The sequence below is a fragment of the Olea europaea genome, chromosome 15 (genome assembly GCF_002742605.1).
Source record: "Olea europaea var. sylvestris chromosome 15, O_europaea_v1, whole genome shotgun sequence".
In the NCBI taxonomy this organism is placed as follows: domain Eukaryota; kingdom Viridiplantae; phylum Streptophyta; class Magnoliopsida; order Lamiales; family Oleaceae; genus Olea; species Olea europaea.
The window spans coordinates 26,439,524-26,461,584 of record NC_036251.1 but is presented as its reverse complement, the minus strand read 5'-3'; the positions used below and the strand labels follow the sequence as shown (position 1 = coordinate 26,461,584).

Sequence of the window (22,061 nt, the reverse complement as noted above, 5' to 3'; positions counted from 1 at the left end):
ATATAAAATTGCAGATTGACCACTTTTACATAATTGCATGCAGGGGTCCTTAATATGAAGTATTGCCAAAAATGACCGTCAATTAAAAATTAATAATTTGATCCCTAATACCATATTTGCAAGCGGGGGCCTGCAATTTTAGAAATTGCAAACGAGGCCCCCGCCTCCAAACGCCCAAAAACTGTCTGTCAAACCTAGAGAATTCACCTTTTTTTCTTTCCAATTTCGGGGGCGACGATTGGTGCCGCCCCTTAATTCTTGTGGGTGGGTGTCGTCGGCGGTGATACCCAGTCGCTGCACCAGCAGCAACTGCGCGCTTACCTTTTTTTTCTTTTTAATTAAGATTTATAAAATTAAGAAAATCAAATTTTCTTCAATTGCTAGAAACATGAAAAAGGAATAACAATCAACTTTTGATTGCACAAACATCCAAGTCAATTTCTAACAAACACAAAGTAGGCTCTGATACTACTGTTGGGAATCTACATAACATGCACAGCGAAAAATTAAAATAGATTTCGATTCCCACCAAGAATCGCCTTTGTGATTAGATAAAAATTGTGATAAAATTGTACCTTTTCCCGATCTGCAAATTTCTTTGCTATTCTTTTCGTTCCAGCAATCTTGATTCGCCACCCACAGCTGTCCAATTGTCCAGCCTCCAATGGTGATCCACAAAGAGAACAAGATTGCAGCTACCATGATTTTCTCCTCTTGTGCTAGCAAAAATAATTATGAGAAAAACAAATGGATTGAAAACCCTAGCCATGTATTTATATAAGTTCAAACGGGCCTGGCCTGGTCTGATCCAATGTTTAATTAATCCATTTAATTAAATCCAATCCGTAAATTAACTAATCCAATTAATTAATTCGGGTCTATAAATAACCAATCTAATTAATTAATTTATCCAACGATTGTTAAATTAATTAATTGACAAATTGCAATCTTCCAATTCGCTTTTGTGTGTGACCTATCAGGTTCTCGATCACGATACCTAACAACGTGAAATATTATTTTGATCTAATCAAAATTGATAAATTAAAATACCCTTTTAATTTATCATCAATTCACACTCATCATCCCAGATTGACATCTAACAATGTGTCAGGGCAATACATGTGACGGAAAATGTCACGTGGTATGACAAAATCAAACTCGTTCGTTTACCGTAAAACTATAATCCCTTCGTCAATATGATCCAATCAATTACGAAATATGGAAGTGTGTCAATCTCGATTATCGATCATAGCTTTCACTCAACTATTAAGTTAATATAAGTAGAAAACTCATTTTCGACTTATGAGTACACTTTGGTCAAGGATTTTCGTCATCGACTTAATTGAATGAAACGCAGATCGTAATTTCTTACTATCTAAGAGTAATGAATCCTTTATTAGTCAATCACAACCTTCATATGATTCTTGTCGTACCCGAACGATGTCGTATTAGCGGCCCTTTGCAGAGCAACATCCAACAACGTCAAAGTATGATTGTCCTCATATAAGGTACCATGACGACCTCAAGTCAAAGGACCAATTTCACTATCGAACGTTAGAGATTAACCGCTGACACTCAGATAGTTATCCATATGGAATCTTTTGGAGGGTCTCCAATGTTTTGTTCCATAACAAAACATCCACGAGTTCATTTAAGTGTCATCACACTTTAACTTGTGAGATCAGCTACTTACTTCACAAGTAAGAAATGTCACACGTGATGATCTATCCGTAATAACGATATCCGTGTCTCGTTATTACATACGACCACGGACAATTTAAGATTCAATCAGATGTAATTTGTATCTCCCAATCACAACTCCTTGTGATTAACAAATTACGAAAATTTGAATCTACGGGCTCTATTATTTATTTAATTGTCTATTAATTAAATAATAGATCTGCCATTAAATTGCATTAATTATATATCAAAAGTATTTATGTCCAAAGTTGATTGGACTTAGGGCATAATATCTACAGCTTTGTCCCAGAGGTGCAAATGTTCAATATAAGTGGCGCGGCCAGTTTTACCGCCATAAGCCCTATCGCTCTCATCTGTAGTCACTGGATGCCCTGTGGAGAAATATATGTGTCCCATATCGTCTTTATATGGTGATTTGCATCGTTTGGACCGATAATGGACAGCTTGAAGTACAATGGCGATGCAAATGGGATCGTGAGAAATAATAAAACTGATACACTCCTTGAGTACTTGCAAACAGCCATGTCACAGTATAAAAAAATCAAAATTTCTTCAGAGAAAATTAAGTTTCATAAGAAATGAATGAAAGCTACTTGCATGATTGTTGTAAAACGCGGATTCATTTTGTATTATTAATTTGTCTTGCTCAAGGCCTGCCTTTGGATGGACATATGCTAGAACCCGAGGTAATTCAGATTTGCTTATTTTATTGACTAAATGTATACATTTTAATAACAAACACTTACCATGTCAATTGTGTCGTGATCCATGTAGATTTTCAAGTTAATTCAATTTACACAGAAAAATGTGATGACTTAATAGGAACAAGTCTAAATAGCCAGGCAAGATAGCTTAGGCTACTTCACTTTTTTAATTTTTATTTTTTGAGAGGGTACAGCCGAACTGTTTCCATCCGCAAGCCTTGATTAGGTAAAATTTTCGCAAATTAGCGATGACAAGATTTGAATTCAGGACATCGATTTACTTTGATAACAAGGTGGATCTTGGCTCATGTTTATTAAACGGTTTATAAGCTTTCAAACCACTTTTATCGGAACATTTCAAGGAATCCACAAGGACAGCACACTTAATCACCACTCATTTCTATCTATTTATAATTTGAACCGTTCATAAAAATTTCCCAAACAGATTTGGGTAAATCCAGCTCGAGCAAGGACTTGACAAACAGAAAGTCAAGTCTCAAAAAGTGGAAGATTCAAAAATTTTCCTCTATTTGAGGCTTGAAAAGTACAAGGGAACAAATATCTTAAACTCAGCAAACAAATCTCCGTATTTATGGAAGATATTTCTTCACTTATAAGAACGGCAATATTACTAATAATGAATCAGGAAATAATAGTTAATTGAGCATTGTATTGACTGAGTCAGATTTGATGGCCTCAAAGAATTTAAAGAATAAGACGATTTTGCACAAGATTTTGCCATAGCTCATATAGATGATGACTTCTTGATGAAATTCTGTTAGATGTTCCAGCAGCCATGGTTTCTCGCAAAATAATCACTTTTTCTATCTGATGACAATCCCTTTTGTAGCTTCACTATCCTTCAATTCAGCAGTTTCATTACCAATGATCCTTGTTAAATATATTAGTTTTATATTAATGGTAGATTAGTCATTTTGTTTCTTTGCTTATAAGACTATTTAAAGTTTCTTTTTCTTGTATTTTCGTTTATTGAGTTTATCAAGAAACCTTAAAATCCTTTTGTTTTGCTCTTTATATTTTTTTCTTATTGTATTATGGATTTAACTATCCTAGCATAAATTATGAAAATGCAGCAAGCAATGTCATCCAATTGAATGAAATCAACTAAGCAAGTACAATTGCGAGCTTAAGCAGGTTTATGCCAAGCCGATGCAGCTTTGGTAAAAGGCCTTAAAAAAATCTCATAGATTTTACGACAAATTTCTCGTTTGTCATCAATTCACTTAACAGAAATGCGTATGTACATGGAATCTTGTTTTTCCTTGCACCTGCTGGTTCTTGGTTTCGAGATAATGTAATGAAAGGCGGGGGCATGGGACTAACAACTGATTAGAGCCATTAAACTCGACTAATAATCCGTTTGTAGCTATAGAGTTTGGCGGAATAAGTTATGATTCGGAGTCAAAAAATCTGAGTTTTGTCTTCACTGGTTACAGAAATGATACATTAGACAGAGATTTCATAGCATTTACTCGTGGAGTTTTAGCACGACTCTTGAAGTAAATGGAACAGATCCAGGGTGGTCGCTCTATGCCCTACTTCTAACTCAATTCTGGCTGCAACAATAATGGAACAAATCCTGGGATAGTAACACTGCGTTCCAACTGGAGCAAAAACAAGACGGCACCTGTGCAATTCTTTCATTTTTGCCCAATTAAGCTTCAAATCACTTCATTTTGCATAGTTTATCTTTAAATTGGAGATTTAACCTTTAAAAGTTGAAAACAACACAAAGTGAATAGAAATTCGTTTGATGAACGCTGTTATAGGACCAAGATAAGCTTGTAAAACACTTTATCATTGTACATGGCAGCCGAATGTGCAACCATGGGCAGAGCTAGTAAAGAAAGCGACATCTACAGCTTTGTTGTGGCATTGGAAATTTCTTGTGGAAGAAAACTGATTGATTCCAAGGCCCAAGAGGATCGAGTGAACTTGGTCGAAAATGGGTTTTGAACCTTTATGGATCAGGAAAGCTACTCCAAGCAGCTGACAAAGCTCGATTCTGGTTTCAACGCGCAAGAAATTGGACACTTGATTATTGTAGGCCTTTGGAATGCTCATCTGGATAGCAAACATTCGTCCTTCAATTAGCAAGTGTTGCTCAAGAATGCCTATATATTGCATTCCAGTGGGAAATATGCGTCTATCACTAGACACTATATGACTCGGCCACATCTGTAAGCAGCAGAAGCAACCATCATCTTCAATACATGGAGATAATACAAAATCATCAAAGTTTATTGTATCATCCAGAATATCATAGCCATTAGTGATAAGTATGATTTCTACACTTATTTATATTCGAACCGTCAAAAGTTGATACTTGGATCAATTAGATGAAATTACGACTTAATTTGATTAAATATTGATTGTTTTCAGATAAATTGGAATTTAGACAGCTATTGATATAAAGAAGTGAAAATTGGCCAAAGAGGATCGAAAAAGAAAAAATTGAAAATTTTGAGGACTAAATTGCACATCTTCAAAAGTTGATTCGAATCCGACCATTGAAGATTACATATATCAAATTAGATAAAATTAAAATGTAAAAGATTTAAAAGAAGTACAAAAGAGGATCCAAGATGAAAAGAAAAAGAATTAAAGGACCAAAATGAACTAAAGTGAAAATTGTTGGCATGCAATCTCATGTGCGATCGTAGCCCTTTAGACAATAATGGAGTTGAAAAACCAGAAAGATAATAATTGTAATAACTAATAACGGGTTAGACAACTGTTTTGAATTAATCGGGCCGCGAATTACAGCTAAAGAAGCCCGTGGAAGTGGGATATCGCTAATTCCAATACTCCATCATTGTTTCCACACTCTTTTACAGGGAAAGCAAACGGCACCGTTTTCACTACCGGACTGGAAAAGAGAGACGCTGAAAGAGCAAACGAAACCCTAACGTCATCACATCTCCGTCTTTGGTACACTACCCTCTTCTCCTTCTCGGTATCTTCTAATTACCCCCAACAAGTGCCAAACTTAATCTAACTGATAATATGACTTATTTAATACATTAAGAATTAATTCAATTGTAGACAATAATTGTTTTACTAATTTCTAAGCCGCAAGGTTATTATCATTTTGTTCAAATTTACTCAACTGGAATTGTTCGGATGCTGATTGTATAATGATTTGAGGTTTTGATGAAAGTGAACTAAGTTAAAGTCTGTATTTGTAACTTCAGGCATTGCAGATGACTGGTGTAAAGACATAATGTGAAGGTCTTATTGATCATGTTCGAAAGTGTGTGTTAATTTCCCCTTTTATGTAAGTCTGTCCTTCGCTTGGCTGGGACCAGTTACATGGAGTTGAGTGACGCTTTGCAGATGCTTCCTCCTCCACCTGGGAGTTTCATTGACCGTGAGGAACTTATTCAACATGTTGGGGAGTTTGCCATATCCCAGGGATATGTTGTTACCATCAAACAATCAAAGAAGGACAAAGTTGTGGTCCTCGGTTGTGATAGAGGAGGTGTTTATCGAGATAGGCGTAAATCCATTGACGAGGCCTCAGGTGAACATGCACGCAAAAGAAAATCTGGCTCTCGACTTACAAACTGTCCCTTTGAACTTGTGGGTAAGAAGGAGGATGGTTTGTGGGTACTTACTGTTAAGAATGGTTCACACAACCATGAACCAATGAAGGACATCTCAGAGCATCCCTCTGCTCGTCGCTTTAATGAGAAAGAAGTAGTGTTAATCAAAGAGATGACAGATGCGGGTCTTAAACCACGCCAAATACTAAAAAGACTAAGACAAAGCAATCCTGAACTCTTATCAACACCAAAGCATGTTTATAACATTAAAGCCAAGCTCCGGCAGGGGAACACTACAGGTTCAGTCCCCTTTATAATACTTTGCAAAATTTGGATTTTTAAACATTCATGCGATTTGATTATATATGTTGTTACCATCAAACAATCAAAGAAGGACAAAGTTGTGGTCCTCGGTTGTGATAGAGGAGGTGTTTATCGAGATAGGCGTAAATCCATTGACGAGGCCTCAGGCGAACATGCACGCAAAAGAAAATCTGGCTCTCGACTTACAAACTGTCCCTTTGAACTTGTGGGTAAGAAGGAGGATGGTTTGTGGGTACTTACTGTTAAGAATGGTTCACACAACCATGAACCAATGAAGGACATCTCAGAGCATCCCTCTGCTCGTCGCTTTAATGAGAAAGAAGTAGTGTTAATCAAAGAGATGACAGATGCGGGTCTTAAACCACGCCAAATACTAAAAAGACTAAGACAAAGCAATCCTGAACTCTTATCAACACCAAAGCATGTTTATAACATTAAAGCCAAGCTCCGGCAGGGGAACACTACAGGTTCAGTCCCCTTTATAATACTTTGCAAAATTTGGATTTTTAAACATTCATGCGATTTGATTATCTGCTTTATCCTTATCATGGTCGTAGTAGTTATTATCTTTTTAACTTATAAAATTCCAAGATACATTTATCTGAGAGAGATTATAATCTTTTCACTGCCTCGTGTCAGCCTCTTGCACTTTTATAGTAATCCATGACCTTCAATTAATTTAAGTGTAAACCTCACTTTCTCAAGGAAAGAAGGATTTTCTTCACAATAAGAAGAAATTAGGTTGGCTCAGCATGGTTTCCCCAAGCACATAAGAAGACATGAAAGGACCTGCACATTAGAAAGGGGTACACCAGCAATATCGTCCTACAAGGATGATAGAATAGTCTATCTCACAAGCAAAGTGATGCAGCACCAATAGGATAATTAATAGGAACAGAAGAAAGATTCAGAAAGAACGGGAATTAAGGGAGGGGATAAAAGAAGAATTCAATAGAAGAAGGGGAGGGATGCGCCATAAGCCACCAAAATAATTATTCATTCATCAACTGAAAATTACAATGCAAAATAGGTTTAAATAGTAAAGCAATCTTAACGAGCTTGGGCCCGAGCCCATACAAGTCCAAATTTAAATAATAGTCCAAGAAAATAAATAAAGCTTAAATAAAATAAGTAAATGCCGTTCGATGTCCTCATCAACTCTCTCAGGGTGGGAGAAAACTTGACCTTATCGAGTGGATAGATAGTATAGGCTGCAATCAATCTGATACTCCAAATGCTTCAAGTCAAGCCACGGGGGACGATCTTTCTGACGGACCAAGTAACGTAATTTCATAATTGATAGTACTGAAAACTATAGCGTATTCCCAAGAATATGATCTAACCAAAGGGGCCGATCTTTCCTTCAAACAAAATATTAATACTGGACTCCAAATAATCAATACTCATGCACCTCATCTTCAAAATTTTCACATGATTGTACATAATGAGGAGCATAAGAAGCACGTCGATCTACCCAACAAACAAGGAAGTACTGAATTTTGCCATCATTGGTCAATACAAAACGTTCATTTAAAATAACATCAATTTTATCTTTGTGTACTGTGATAGATAGTATTAAAATAGAAATATCAATATAGTCAAATTGGGAGTCCACAAAGTTAAGTAGAAATGGATCATCAAAGGAAGTAATACAGTGTTTGTAAGTAATGAAATCCTCAATATTTAAAGCAGAGTGGTAGTCAAAATGTGATGAAAGGGCAATGACATGTGCATTTGAACCAACATGCTTTAAAATTTTTATATAATGCATTACTTGCGTCATGTTGTTTATTGATCTCAATATGCAAGTCATGAAGATGATATACAAATGCTTCAGCCGATAACGACACACTAGCATGCGGGGACATGGGAATAAGATCTAATGGCCACGTAGACTTATAACTATGAAGAACTTCAAATGAATTTAGACCTAGAGACTGATTCATAGAATTATCATATGCAATGTGAACAATTGGGGGGATCGAGTCCCAATTCCCAAGATTTTTCTGGACTAGAGACTGTAATAAATTGTCAGGACTTCGGTTAGCAATTTCGTTTTGACCATCAGTTTGAGGTTGGTCAGTAGTGGAGAATTTCGATTTAGTGCTAAGAGCAGGCGACTGGATTCTCCAAGGGTGACTAGTGAAGTCATCAAACTCTTTGAGTTGGGTAAGTGTATGACATATAACATGTGATCGAGAGTTGTCGGAAACAAAGGGTATAGTTTCTAAAGTCTCGGGAAGGGTCGGAATTCCACTTAAGGAAGTGTCCTCACTATCATCGAAGTCATCAAAATCGTCAAGTTTATATTCATAGACTAGATCTTCTAACGACTCTTCTATTACATCCTTTCGTTCTTTAGGACATTTGGAAGAGATGTGGCCAAAGTCCTTAAAGTTGATGCATAGCAGGTGAGAAGAAGTCCTTGGAGTTTCAAAAATTTTACCCTTATTTTCCAAGATTTGAGGAACATTAGACGGGGGAGGTCCTAAAAGAGACTTAACAGGTGGAGGTGGAGCCAATGAGACGGAAAAATGGTTGTCAATACGCATTCTATAAGGAGAAGGGGGCCTTGGACTATCACGACCTTTACACTTATTTTTCCAAATGGGAGGAACACTAGACGGGGAAGGCTCTATAACAGACTCATGTTGAGGTGGCGCTAATGACATGGGAGAACGATGGTGGTCGCGCTTTTCATATGGAGTACTAATAAGTAACTCGTAGTCCCGAGCTGAAGAGTAAACTTGATCAAGAGTAGTGATGCCTCGAAAGAAAAGCTCACGCCTAAGTTCATCTCTTAGACCTTGTATAAACCTACTTAAAGTCAGGGCCTCATCCTCAACGACATGACATTTTACTCTAAATTCCTCAAATTGAACAATGTACTCAGTTACCAGCCGATTACCTTGTGTAAGTGTGTTCCATTGGGTAAAAATTTTATGATCTAAGCAACCATTGAAAGTAGGAGTATCTAAGTCAATATCTCTAAAGAAACCCTCCTTATGACGAGGAAGAGAATGAGTACTATGATGACCGTGGCCTTATTCTTGCTCACGAACCTGATCCCTATTCCTACGATCGCGTCGAAAATATTTTTGATCACTTTGTCCACGATGATATTGTCTATTATCAGACGCTTCAGAATTAGTGTCAATCAAACGAGGGGTTTGCTTAAAATTGCTCAACTTATCAGTTAGTTTCTTTCTCTCCTCGAGAGTAGCAATTATATCTGATTGGATAGTTGATATGCTAGTGGTAAGTTGCACTAATTGTCTAGTGAGTGCATCAAATGGGGATGGATCCATGGTCAATGTATTGAAAATAGAGACGACAAGACGACCACTACGCAACTACATGCAATGTAATATCAGCTAAATGACGTGCAATGATGAGATCAATGAACAATAAATGTAAAAATGAAAAATAACAAACAAAGCATTTTTTTCAGGGTTAAATAAATTCAAATATGGCAAGCAAATACTGTTGATCTAGGTAAAATAACAAAGCACGGATCAAATAATAGTCAAAACCTAATCATGTAATATAAGTGGGGGTAAAATAGGGTTTTGACGAAATCAACGAATTCAGCCACGTGACTTTAGGTATATTGTTAGAATAACATCACAAAAATTTAATTAATGCAATTTTAAATGAAGCAGTATTGTAAACCAATGACAAATATAAATCAGGTACTCCCTGTTGTTTAGTTGCAGCGGTGGTGCCCACGGAAGCGTAAACATGATAGCGATGTACTTCAGGACCCAAAGAATCAGAACTTTGCCCAATTATGATTTCCCAGTTGGCATGTCTCCAGTAGAAAATTATAATGGAATACTCCTAAGCAGTCGAGTCGCCGAATGGAACACTAAGCCTCAAGAGTTTTAACAAGCTGCCCCAATGCAAATAATAGGCCAAGTCCAATTTGACAAATGTCCCTTGCACTCTGAACTCAGAAGAAGTCCACTGACGTGAAAAATAAAGCGAAAACTGAACTCCGGGTGGTAGGTGACAACTGGCGTGGCAGTGGATTGCTGGCGATTGGCAGTGAGGGCGGTCGTGGAGAGTGTGGTGACTATGGGATACCGACGGGAAAGGATGAGTTTAGGGCTTGGGTTGATTGGGTATTGTAGATGCGGGCTGGGTTAAGTGTTGTATATAATGGGCTAGGGTTATTTTTGAGATGTTGGAATTGGGCTAGAAGTAAGTGGTTGGATGATTATGATGGGAAATGGGCTGTGTAAGGAAAGGGTAGGGATAAAGGAATGTTTGTGGGTATATTTGGGTAGGAATTATGGGTTTCGGGTAAATATGTGATAAATGGGCTGGAGATTGGGTTATTGGCCAGGTTGGATAATTGGGTTGATGTAATGGCCTTATTGGGCTGAATATGAGATGTGGATAATGACCTCTTGGACTTGGGCTACTTATGATTATGTGAATGTAGATTGAGCCTCAGTAACGGGTTAAATGATTTGGAGACTAGAATATTTGACTGGGTGTTATAATGGACTGTTTGGAATAATAATGAATTGTGTGTATGGATTAGGGTTTGCAGGAAGCAGCAGCAGTGACATAACAACTCGAAATTTTTTTTTTTATTTTTTTCGCTGGTGAACAGTACCCGGGAACAGTACTTTTTTTTTTTTTTTTACGAAGAACAAATAACGATAAAATGGGAAAAACAAAAAAAAAAAAACTGCTACCGCCATTGTTTTTGTGTTGTTTTACAAGTTTTGGGATCTACAAATTTTTGGGAAGAGGGTGGGAAGAAATTTTGGAATTTAGAAGAGAATTTACCCAAGTTTCGACTCTGATACCAAATTTGATGCAGCACCAATAGGATAATTAATAGAAACAGAAGAAAGATTCAGAAAGAATATGGAATTAAGCGAGGGGATAGAAAAAGAATTCAATAGAAGAATGGGAGGGATGCGCCATAAGCCACCAAAATAATTATTCATTCATTATCAACTGAAAATTACAATGCAAAATAGGTTTAAATAGTAAAGCAATCCTAACGAGCTTGGGCTCAAGCCCATACAAGTCCAAATTTAAATAATAGTCCAAGAAAATAAATAAAGCTTAAATAAAATAAGTAAACGTCGTCCGATGTCATCATCACAAAGCCTATTAAGTTGTTTGTTTTAATAGATTTTAGCACTCTCCTGCATCAAATTAACTGCATGATAAACATCATACATATTTGTAATACTTTTCCGGCCTTGCTGTTTTCAGATTCCCAATATCTAAAAGAGAAAAATCCATTTAAAAGCTGGAAAATTAGTGGTTTTCCAGAAATGGCAAAAACAATCTGAGCCAGATCTCTCAAACAAATTTGCATATTAAGACCTAGCATAAACCATAGACGTTTCATTACTTTTCCAACACATATCACTACTAATGGGGTTAAACTCGTGGGTCTCCTCCAACAAGTAAATGATGTTTTTTCATGATTAATATCATGCAGCTACGCGCGTTACATTCTTCATGTTTTGGGTTCTACCTCTCTCCCTCTCTGTTTCCTTCCCTCCATTCTTTTTCTCTTGCACACCCACTTGCCATTTTCTCTTCTGTTCATTTATCATATGAATTTTTTCCTAAGTAGAGAAATAAGACAATCTCTCATACTTGTCATTTCCTCGTGACGAATTATTTTATGCTGGTGATGTAGTGAGGAGATTGAAGACATTGAGACCTCTTACAGCTGCAGAAGGAAACTCTGAGCCTTCAACATCGACTGAGCCGTCATGGAAGAAGCGCTATCCACCAGTAATTTTACATACTCCAACTTGGTAGTTTTTCTGTAGCATGCTTTCTTTTTGGAAGGTTGGGAGTGTTGAGCCAGCAGATAGTCTTAATTATTTGTAGTAAGAAATTGGGGATGTTGGGTTTCTGATGCTGGCTATAACAATGGGTTCTCAAAGTCTTAAAACCACACATTTATGCTGGAAATGAAATTCTTGGGCTCTATTAACCATGGAAAAAAATTGTTTTGCATAGCATATGTTTGAAAGTTTTGGGGAATTTGCTGCATCTCTTCAAAAAGAAAAGGTGCCCTAATCAAGTCCTCTTTTTAGCACCTCCAGATCGCACGATTCTCCACCTTTTACTTTATATCTATCTGCCATCTCTGCTTCCACCAAATAGATTTACCTTCCCCCCAAAAATGGATACTGTTGCAGGAGCTTGCCCTTGTAGATAGGCAACCCTACCAATAAATGCTTGAGTGAGTAATCACCAACTTCACATGCTGACCTCGTATCCAATTTGAATTATTAATGTTATATCTTGCAGAAGGTCCCAAATCTCATTGGTGGTAGATTTGTTAATTCGCAATCATCAACATCTATTGATGTGTTAAACCCTGTAAGTGCATAACATTTTACAAACTTTGTCTGTTTTCCGTCAGCTGTTATCATGTATAATTTGCATATGAATTATAGGCTACACAGCAAGTAGTTGCTCAAGTTCCTTTATCGACGGTTGAGGAATTTAAGGCTGCAGTATTTTCAGCAAAAAGAGCTTTTTCATCATGGCGGAATACACCAGTTACAACTCGTCAACGAATCATGTTCAAGCTGCACGAGCTTATCCGGAGAGATATTGTAACTGAAGTTCTACTCATTGATTGTTTCATCAGATTTCGAAGGTTCACTAATAGGACACACTGTAATTCTGTTCCAGGATAAGCTTGCCAGCATTATTACAACAGAGCAAGGAAAGACATTAAAAGATGCATTTAATGACGTGTCCCGTGGGATTGGTGAGCACTTTATCTTCTTCTTGTGTAATTCTCCATTAATTAAATTTAATTGGATATGGAGTTGAAAAGAGAATGCCTTGATCTAATTTAAATAGCAGGAATTTGATTGAAATAGACCCTACTGAGATAATTGGAAGTGTCTGAATCTTATTCAGCCCCTGTGTGGCCCCAATTTTTTAAAACTCACTTTCAATCACACATTTTATTGGACTCATAACTTTTATCAACTTTTCAACAACGCAAATTTCATCAACTTTTATCAAAATCTAATAAAAATCTGATTTTTAGCCAAACCAAACGGGGGCTAAAGCTGGCAAGATTGGTGAAGTTAATTTATTAGCTAAAGGGTTTCTCTAATTACCTATTTGTCCATAGTCCATAATGCTTAGAAAAGTGGAAAGTCTGGATGACAGTTACCAGTAAATAATAATAGAACTGGTTCGAAATCTTCTCTCTGGCTATTTAATGCAAGCAAGAAAAGAAGGGGGTGGAGGGCGGTTTCAATATGTTCAAAATATTGACAAAAATGAACATTCTCAAGTGCTGCCAGATCATCATTTCCAATAGTTACCTTTTTTTTTTTTTTGGCAGAACTGGGGGAAAATGCTTGTGGAATGGCAATGTTGCAGATGGGGGACTTTGTTTCAAATATATCAAATGGAATTGATAGTTATAGCATTCGTGAGCCTCTTGGTGTTTGTGCTGGAATATGTTCTTTCAGTTTTCCGGCCATGATCCCATTGTTGGTAAGCTGTTATTTCTCTCCAGACATCTCTTCCATATGCCATTAGTTGTTTCTTCGGTATGTTCACTTTTTATTACTGACTACCAATGAGCTTGTAAATAGTCTAAATCTCCTTGCTAGAATGGAGTATAGTTTGCAGGAGATGCAATTGAAGCATCCTAAGATAACTGCTTGATCAAGGAGAGTTAGTGTGACTATTTTTGGATGTAAATTGGGATGAATAATTATGGTAGGCTTTTCTCCATGAATTATCCACGAAACTTTACCAGAAAGATAAAAGACTCCTTCCTAGTGTTTTACATATCTAAACCTAACCATCTAGAAGTGAGTTTAGGTTGAGAAAAGTGGAGTTCTTGTTGGTTACCATGCATCTTCTAAAATCCTAAAATGGTCCATGCCTAAGTTTGAGAAAAATGGAGTGAAAAAGATATGGGAACTGCAAACATGTGGGAAGGCATGTATTTTAAATTAAGATCTCACCTAGGATCATTTGGTTTAATTTTCAGTTCTCGTTAAGTGACAAATTTCTAATAACTGTTATGTTATTCTTTAGGAGTTCAATTTTTATTTATTTTTTTTTATTTTTTTTTTTATTTTTTGCTTTTAAATTTTCTCCAATGATTGCATGTATTCTCTTCTTGTTTCTCGTGTTTTTTGCTTTTAAATTTTCTCCAATGATTGCATGTATTCTCTTCTTGTTTATCTTGTGTTTTTTTATCTAAGTGTTACGATTTTTTGCAGATGTTTCCGATTGCAATCACATGTGGCAATACCTTTATTTTAAAACCATCAGAGAAAGCTCCAGGTAATAACTAAAGGATGCAATGAGTTTGGAAAAATCGAGATATCTTTAGTTTAAGATATGTTACATTTTGATCATCTTCCTTTAGAGTTGTAGTGTGAAATGTTGTCTGTATTCGCTTGTAAAGCATTCCCTTGCTGTGCATGAAATTTGCTATATATACTAATTTTGGTGCACAAACTATCGTTATTTTCTTAAGAAGCACAGAAACTCTTTGCCTATGATACTAGTATATTCTTTCCTTCGTTCTTCATTCATTTGTGCTCTCAGGGGCATGCGTGCATCTTGCTGAGTTGGCAATGGAGGCTGGTCTACCTAATGGTGTCTTAAATATTGTTCATGGCACCAATGTAAGCTCTAAGTTTGTCATTAGTTAAAATCTGTACTTCTTGATATCCTTGTATTGAAATCAGTCCAATGGATGTAATCATTTCTGGTAACATTATCTGTATGCCGTTGAATTTAATATTTGGATTTTTGACATATTTGAGTATGGTATGGTATTGCCAGAAGGTGCAGTTGCCTATATGCCTAGTTTTACTCCTTTAGATTGTGTTGAACCAGATGACGTTAACCTACTTTTATTGTGTTATGCACTTAACTGATTATTTTTCGTCTTTGACATCTATGCAGGATATTGTTAATGCTATCTGTGATGATGACGATATTAAATCTGTGTCAAATGTTGGTTCAGACGCAGTAAGTTTTTTTACTGCAACAATATTTGCTGGATATCATTGGAATGACAATCATATAGAAGTTAATGCAGAGTTGGAATGTTCTTTTAGGAATGCTACTTCAGAATGTGATTTGCATAGTAGATTGTGGAGATACTGTTCCTTTCCATGTACATAGAGAAAGACAGTAAGAGGATGGTGGTTAAAAAGAATTTACCTCATATGTCAAAATGGATATCACACTCCATGGCATCAGTTGATATTCTACCTTAGAGCGCTTAACTTATTACTGTTGGGATTGGTGGAATTGTCCAATCACTCTTACAAGTCACATAATAATATGCTCACTATCTTATGCAGGAAGTGTCATTTATGATCTACCAATACCAAAGCCCTGACATCTTTTCTTCTGATTCCTACGCAACTATAAAAAGATCCAAAGTTTGGAACTTTATTCAGCGGGGGGCCTATCAAAAATAATATGACTGAGGGCTTGTTACCATACCTGCAGCTCATTGTCACATGTGCACGGACATCTTGGCCTACATCATGTATGTGGCTTTGTACGGATGCATGATGTTTTGTACATGTGGTGGCTTACGCCTCTTCTAGAGGTGTCCCTAATTGTGTGAAGTGAGCGCTTGGTAACTTTAAAACGCCAACCATTGCATACTTTTGGCTAGTGCCTCACTCACTCCATTGATCATGTCTTTTCCCTCACTCACTCATCCTTACTCTGTGATTTATCTTGAATTAATAATCCACACTCTAATGGCATGCCAAAACATTATACTTTATCCTAAAGTATTAGGATATGGTGTATAAGTAGACTCATCTTTTTAAATAAAGCACAAGTTTGATGACCCTCACTTATCTTGGTTTATTTGCATTATTTTTTTATGATTATACTGTTTATTTACGGTTAGTTATATCCTTACATATTTACTTTGTCTGTTTCCAGCCAGGAATGTATGTTCATGCAAGAGCATCTGTCAACAGTAAGTGTGTTCAGGTAGAGCAGTTCTCCAGTTTGGTAACTGCGCGTGCTCTAGTTTCTAGAGAATAGATAGTGTTGGTCATTTTTTTCTGGATATTAAGATTGTTTGGGTTGTTATGCCTTAGTTAATTTTTTTTCTCTTCAGATCAATGTTGGTGCCAGGAGTCATGCAGTAGTGATGCCGGATGCAAACATGGAGGCGAGTTTGAGTGCTCTGGTTACTGCTGGTTTAGGTTCTTCAGTACAAAGGTGTATGGCAATCATATTCGTTGGAGGCTCAAAATCTTGGTATTATACTTACTCTCTTTTAGTTTTGCATGATGGTTTTGTTTGGTTCTGTTGAAATTTGTTCATCAGGGTGAAAAACCTGAGCAATCCTACTTATCCCCAAGGTAGTTTGGGTTAAGAAAATTTTGTTGTCTGCTTAATTGCTGATGATGGACGAGCAACTCAAAAATCTCCTACATCATCTTAAAAGAGGTTGAATGTTGCTCGGGAGTGGATATTCAATATATTAGTATGACAGTATTCTAATATCCACCCCAGGGAAGATAAGTTAGTGGAGCGCGCCAAGGCACTCAGAGTAGATGCTGGAACTGAACCAGGTGTGGACATTGGTCCTGTGATTAGTAAGCAGGTACAGTCATAGATGTTGTTGCTTTATCAATTTCAACTAAATTTGTATAGTGAGGATGTTATGGCATTATGAAATGTTTTGCAATTGTTGCTTTTAATAATACAAGCAAAGCTATATCTATGGCCTATCGGTTCTCCTCATTCCACTTATAGCCTAGTATACGTGATGTGCTATCTCGGGCATATGTAGGTTAAGGAACGGCTATCCAGGGTGGTGCAAACATTTGTTGACAATGGTGCTCAATTAGTCCTCGATGGGCGAAAGATTGTGGTATATCTTCCTGCTCTAAATTTCTACTTTTTCAGATGGAGAATATGCATGTGATTCCTGATGCGTATTTATCAGCTGGCTTATCCAAGTACACACACTCAAAAGAAACATAAAAAGCAAAAAAATGAGAGAAACTAATGTCAAAACTATAATTATAAATAAATTGAAGGCTGTAAATGGAGCAATAATTTTGCACGCATCGAGTGTACAGATTATAGTGATGCCAGACTGAACCTTAATAGAGACAAATAAATGTTTGTATTTTTCTTGTAGTGCCTTCATTGATACTAGATACTTGTGAAATATTTCCCCCCACCAGTGTTTTTCTGTCAGTGAATGAAAGTATTAGTCCATTTTTTTACTCTTACTGTTTATTGTTGAATAAAATAGGTTCCTAGATATGAGCTGGGATACTTTGTTGGTCCCACAATCTTGACTGATGTAACAGAAGACATGGAGGGTTATAAGGTATCTGGTCTCTTGTTCTGAGAACCTGAACCTTGTGTATTATTTATGAGCATTGGCAAGAGGAAATGTGAACCTTGATAAATATTAATCTTGGTGTCTGCAGGGGGGAATTTTGGGTCCAGTTCTTCTTTGTATGCAGGTTGGTTTATTATTTCACGTATTGCATGTCTTGTTTGTTGCTGCTTATTTCTCTATGTTCAGTCACATAATTGTTTACTTATTGACTTCTCGTGCTCAGGCTGCAACTTTAGAAGAGGCAATAAGCATTGTAAACAGAAACAAGTATGGCTTCTGCTTGGATATCCACAAGTTTTTGTATCTTTTGTTTGTCAGTTTTCGTCTGATTTAAATTGTTCTATTTTTTTATTTTTTATTATTTTTTATTTATTTATTTTTTTTTTGAGTAGACATGGAAGTGGAGCTTCCATATTTACATCCTCCTGTGCTGCTGCAAGGAAATTTCAGAATGAGGTCGAGTCTGGGCAAGTAAGTGCATTTTTCACCATTTTAACTCTCTTCTTTAAGCAGTCTGAACAACTTATTTTAACTTTGAGCTCTGATATGAACTTTGAATGGACTCAGATTGGCATCAATCTGGCTGTTCCAACACCGTTACCATTATTATCATTTTCGGGGTCCAAGGCATCATTTACCGGAGATACCAATTTCTACGGTAAAACATTTTGATTATACAGAAATGCACTTGAGCTACTGTTGATCTATAAGAATGCTCCGTTCCTAAATTGTAAAAGGTATTCTCGTGAGTTGCAGGTAAAGTTGGAGTTCAGTTTTACACCCAGACGAAAACAGTAACTCAGCAATGGAAAGACTTCTCTGGTAATGGAACATCTGCAACTATAATGTCAAATGATCGACCGAATAATGGTGAAGAACAGAATACATTGCAGTCGCTGGATTTCGCAAGTAACGATGTTGTATCTCTGGGATTGCATTTGAGAGATTTCTCGAATAATGAAATGGTATCGCTCCCATTGCATCCAAATGATATTCACAGTAGGGAAGGGGTGTCTATACCGTTGCATTCAAAGGATTTTCCAAGTAGTGAAGGGGAATCTCTTGCTGAGCATTCAAGGGACATTCTGAATTCTGATGGAATATCTTCGGGGCTAGCATCATTGGATGGATCGCAATGGACCTTAAACTTTTAGTGCATGCTTCATGCTATTTCAAAGTAGTAATGAAAAAGTACGGTAAAAAAGATTTTAACTTATTTTCTACTTTATTATTGTTACTAACTTCAATCTTCTATGTCATGATAATCCAAGAGATATAACTTAATTTAAAAAATAAAATAATAATGATAATGATAATAATAATAATAATAATAATGAATTAGGTGCATCTGCACATGTGTGATTTGTCTTATTAGGCAAGTTCACCGCCAAGTGCATATTTCAATACAGAATAATTTATTAGGATAATCACCAGTTGGAAGTAAATTATTTTGACAAGTTTCTTTAGATGATTGTTTATATAAATATGACTGAGCATGTGAATTGAGATCTTAATCCTGTCTAGGGAAAAATAATTTTAAGTTCATGTTTGGTAAGAATTAAAATTTAGAGTTTAAAGTTAAATTTAACAATTAGTTTTAATTATGTATTTTATGTAACTGACAATTTTTTAATCATACATTTCATTAATATTTATTGAAATTTACTAAAAATGTGAATTTTATTCCAACCGAATAGGGGTTAAGGATAAATTTGAGGTCATTCTGTTGAAAATAGATTTTTGAAGAATATATGGTTAAAAAGTAAAGAAGGTTTGATTTTTAGTAAAATCAAACCGGAAATTAGACTATCAGAAAATTAATAAGTTATTATCCTTATTTCTTTTATTTTTTTCTTCTTTCTTTTTATTACTCTTTTTGTAATTAATATTTATTCAGTAATATCTGCAATAATTTGAAGAATATCGGTGCAAAAATTTAATAAAAATTGAAAATTCATTTAGGGGCTGTTTGATTCGTTCGAATTCCATGAAAAATGGAATTCGAATTCCACATTTTTCCAATTTTGTGTGTTTGATATGTTTTAATTTTCATGGAATTTTATTTTCTTGCTTGTCTTGAGAAATGATATTTTCTTGGCTTTTAAGGATTTCCAACATACTGTTCACGTTCCTCCTTTTTTTTTTTTTTTTTTTTTTCAATAAAACAAATTCTAAGAATTATTGTAAAAAAATATTTCATTTTAATTGACAATTTTCATTCAAAACAAAGTCAAACAAACATCAAAAGATAAATAAATTTATATATATATATAGTTTGCAATGAAAACAAATTTCATTCCCAATACCAGTAAAATATATCCCTTTTATTGACATTTTCATTTAAAACAAAGTCAAACGAATACCAAAAAATACTTTTATTTCAACATTTTTCACGTAAAAAATTATACCAATCAAACGAAATAATTTACAATTCCCAAGAAAATAATTTCTAAACAATTCAATTCCTTGGAATTCGTTTTCAATTCAATTCAATTCCATCTTTACAATTAAACGAACTCTATGGTCTATTTGATTGCAAAAATGAAATTTGGATGGAAAGAAAACGAATTATAGGAAATTGAATTGCCTAGAAATTATTTTACTGAGAATTGTCAATTATAGTGTTTTATTGGTATAATTTTCTACGAAAAAAATGTTGAAATAAAAGCGTTTTTTGTGTTCGTTGGGCTTTATTTTACAAGAAAAATGTCAATTAAAGTGATAGAATTTATTGGTACTGGGGATGAAATTTGTTTTTGTTGCCCAAAAAAAAAATCTATCTTTTGTTGTTCGTTTGACTTTGTTTTACATATATATATTTTATTTTTTTATTTTTTTTTTACAATTAGGGATAGAGTTCATTTCCCTTGCCCAAAAAAAGGGGGAAAAAATCAACAAATCAACCTGGATTTCCTTGAAACCCAAGAAAATTCCACAAATCAAGGAAACTAAGAAAATCAATTCCATAGAAAAAAATATGTTATCAAACATGGCAAAAGTGAGAAATTGAATTTAAAAGGAAAATTTATAAGTAAGATATTAGTATGGTATATTTTAAAATTAAGAAAACAAGTTTCAAATTTCAAAAGTAGTTTTTTATTAAAAAATTTTTATTAATTAATTAATTAAATATATTTAGGTCACATATCTATACAATTTGGTCACAAATTAACAACTTAATTAGCCACTAATTATTTTTATATCACAAATCAAAAATTTTATGTAACAAATTATTTTACAATCACAATTAAAAAAATTGTAGGTCACAGTTGGTTCATCATTCACAAATCAAAAAATTAATTAGTCACGGATTAATTTTTAGTCACAACTTATTTTTCGATCACAAATCAAAAATTTTATAGGTCATATATTATTTTTTGATTATGAATAAAAAATTTTATCGATCATAAATTATTCATTAGTCATATAATCAAAAACTTTTATTGATCACAACTCGTATATTCATTGCAAATTATTTAATAAATTGGTCACGATTGATTTTTCAGTCACAACTTAATTAATTGCAAGTCACAATCACAATTTTAGGTCACATATTATAAATTCATCAATTATTAGTCATAATAATTGGTCACAAACATCCAACTACATTTCTTCTCACCAACGACCACTGCCGTGACCGCCAAAATTACCATCACTATAACCATTACCTCCGCCACAACAACATAGCGCCGCCAACAAAGCCGCCGCCACCTCTTGACAACCTGTCAAAACCACAACCCACCAATATATTCATCACCACAACAGAGAAACGACGCCACTTGCCTCTGCGACCACTACTATCAACATCAATCACCACAGCGACCACCACCACCATCAGTCACCACCACCATTGGTCGCCACAGCGAATACCACCATCACTATCAATTACCACCGCCACTGCCATCACGTCACCTCACCACCACAGCCACCAAACAAAATCGGATCCAAAGAATTGAATACCACCGCACACACCAATTACCACCACTGAATCGCTGGCAGAAGAGCAAAGAAAATAGAAAAAAGTGGTTCGGGATACCACTATATCTCTCAGGGCCTGAGAGCGATTGGGAAGTGGCGCACCTCTAGGCAGCACCATTCATTAGCAGAAGAAAATGGAATTAAAAGAAAAACTAGTTCAACACGTTAATGCTGCAACGGTGTGCACAGCGACGTTGCCTGGAGGCGGTGTGTTCTTCTGCCCGCGGAGCTCTCTTGGCGACAGCGTCTGCGAACGATGAGAGAAAGAGGAGATACAGGAGAGGGATAGGGATAGGGATAGGGAGAATAAAGGGATTAGATTTTGATCGTAATTAATTTAATTTTATAATTATGATAAATTAAAAAATTCGATTTTTGAAATACTAAACTTTGCATATAATTTATGAAATG

The 22,061-nt window shown here is 35.5% G+C and overlaps 1 protein-coding gene across 5 annotated transcripts; it reads left to right on the top strand.

The window, feature by feature from the left end:
• The first annotated feature begins 5,153 nt into the window (after positions 1 to 5,153).
• Positions 5,154 to 18,946, top strand: LOC111410680 (methylmalonate-semialdehyde dehydrogenase [acylating], mitochondrial). Of its 5 annotated transcripts, none has more exons than XM_023041140.1 (20): positions 5,154 to 5,357; positions 5,630 to 6,270; positions 11,970 to 12,067; positions 12,593 to 12,664; positions 12,742 to 12,903; positions 12,983 to 13,061; positions 13,653 to 13,807; positions 14,548 to 14,611; positions 14,879 to 14,958; positions 15,242 to 15,307; positions 16,247 to 16,297; positions 16,428 to 16,570; positions 16,829 to 16,919; positions 17,109 to 17,189; positions 17,580 to 17,657; positions 17,752 to 17,796; positions 17,896 to 17,939; positions 18,065 to 18,143; positions 18,240 to 18,330; positions 18,429 to 18,946. In XM_023041140.1, exons 2-20 carry the CDS (start codon positions 5,739 to 5,741, stop codon positions 18,824 to 18,826), a joined length of 2,409 nt encoding a protein of 802 aa, XP_022896908.1. In that variant the 5' UTR covers positions 5,154 to 5,357; positions 5,630 to 5,738; the 3' UTR covers positions 18,827 to 18,946. The 5 variants fall into 5 exon arrangements, with proteins under 5 accessions (XP_022896908.1, XP_022896907.1, XP_022896909.1 ...); XM_023041139.1 differs by having other exon boundaries at positions 5,621 to 6,270; XM_023041141.1 differs by having other exon boundaries at positions 5,154 to 5,382.
• The last annotated feature ends 3,115 nt before the right edge of the window (positions 18,947 to 22,061 follow it).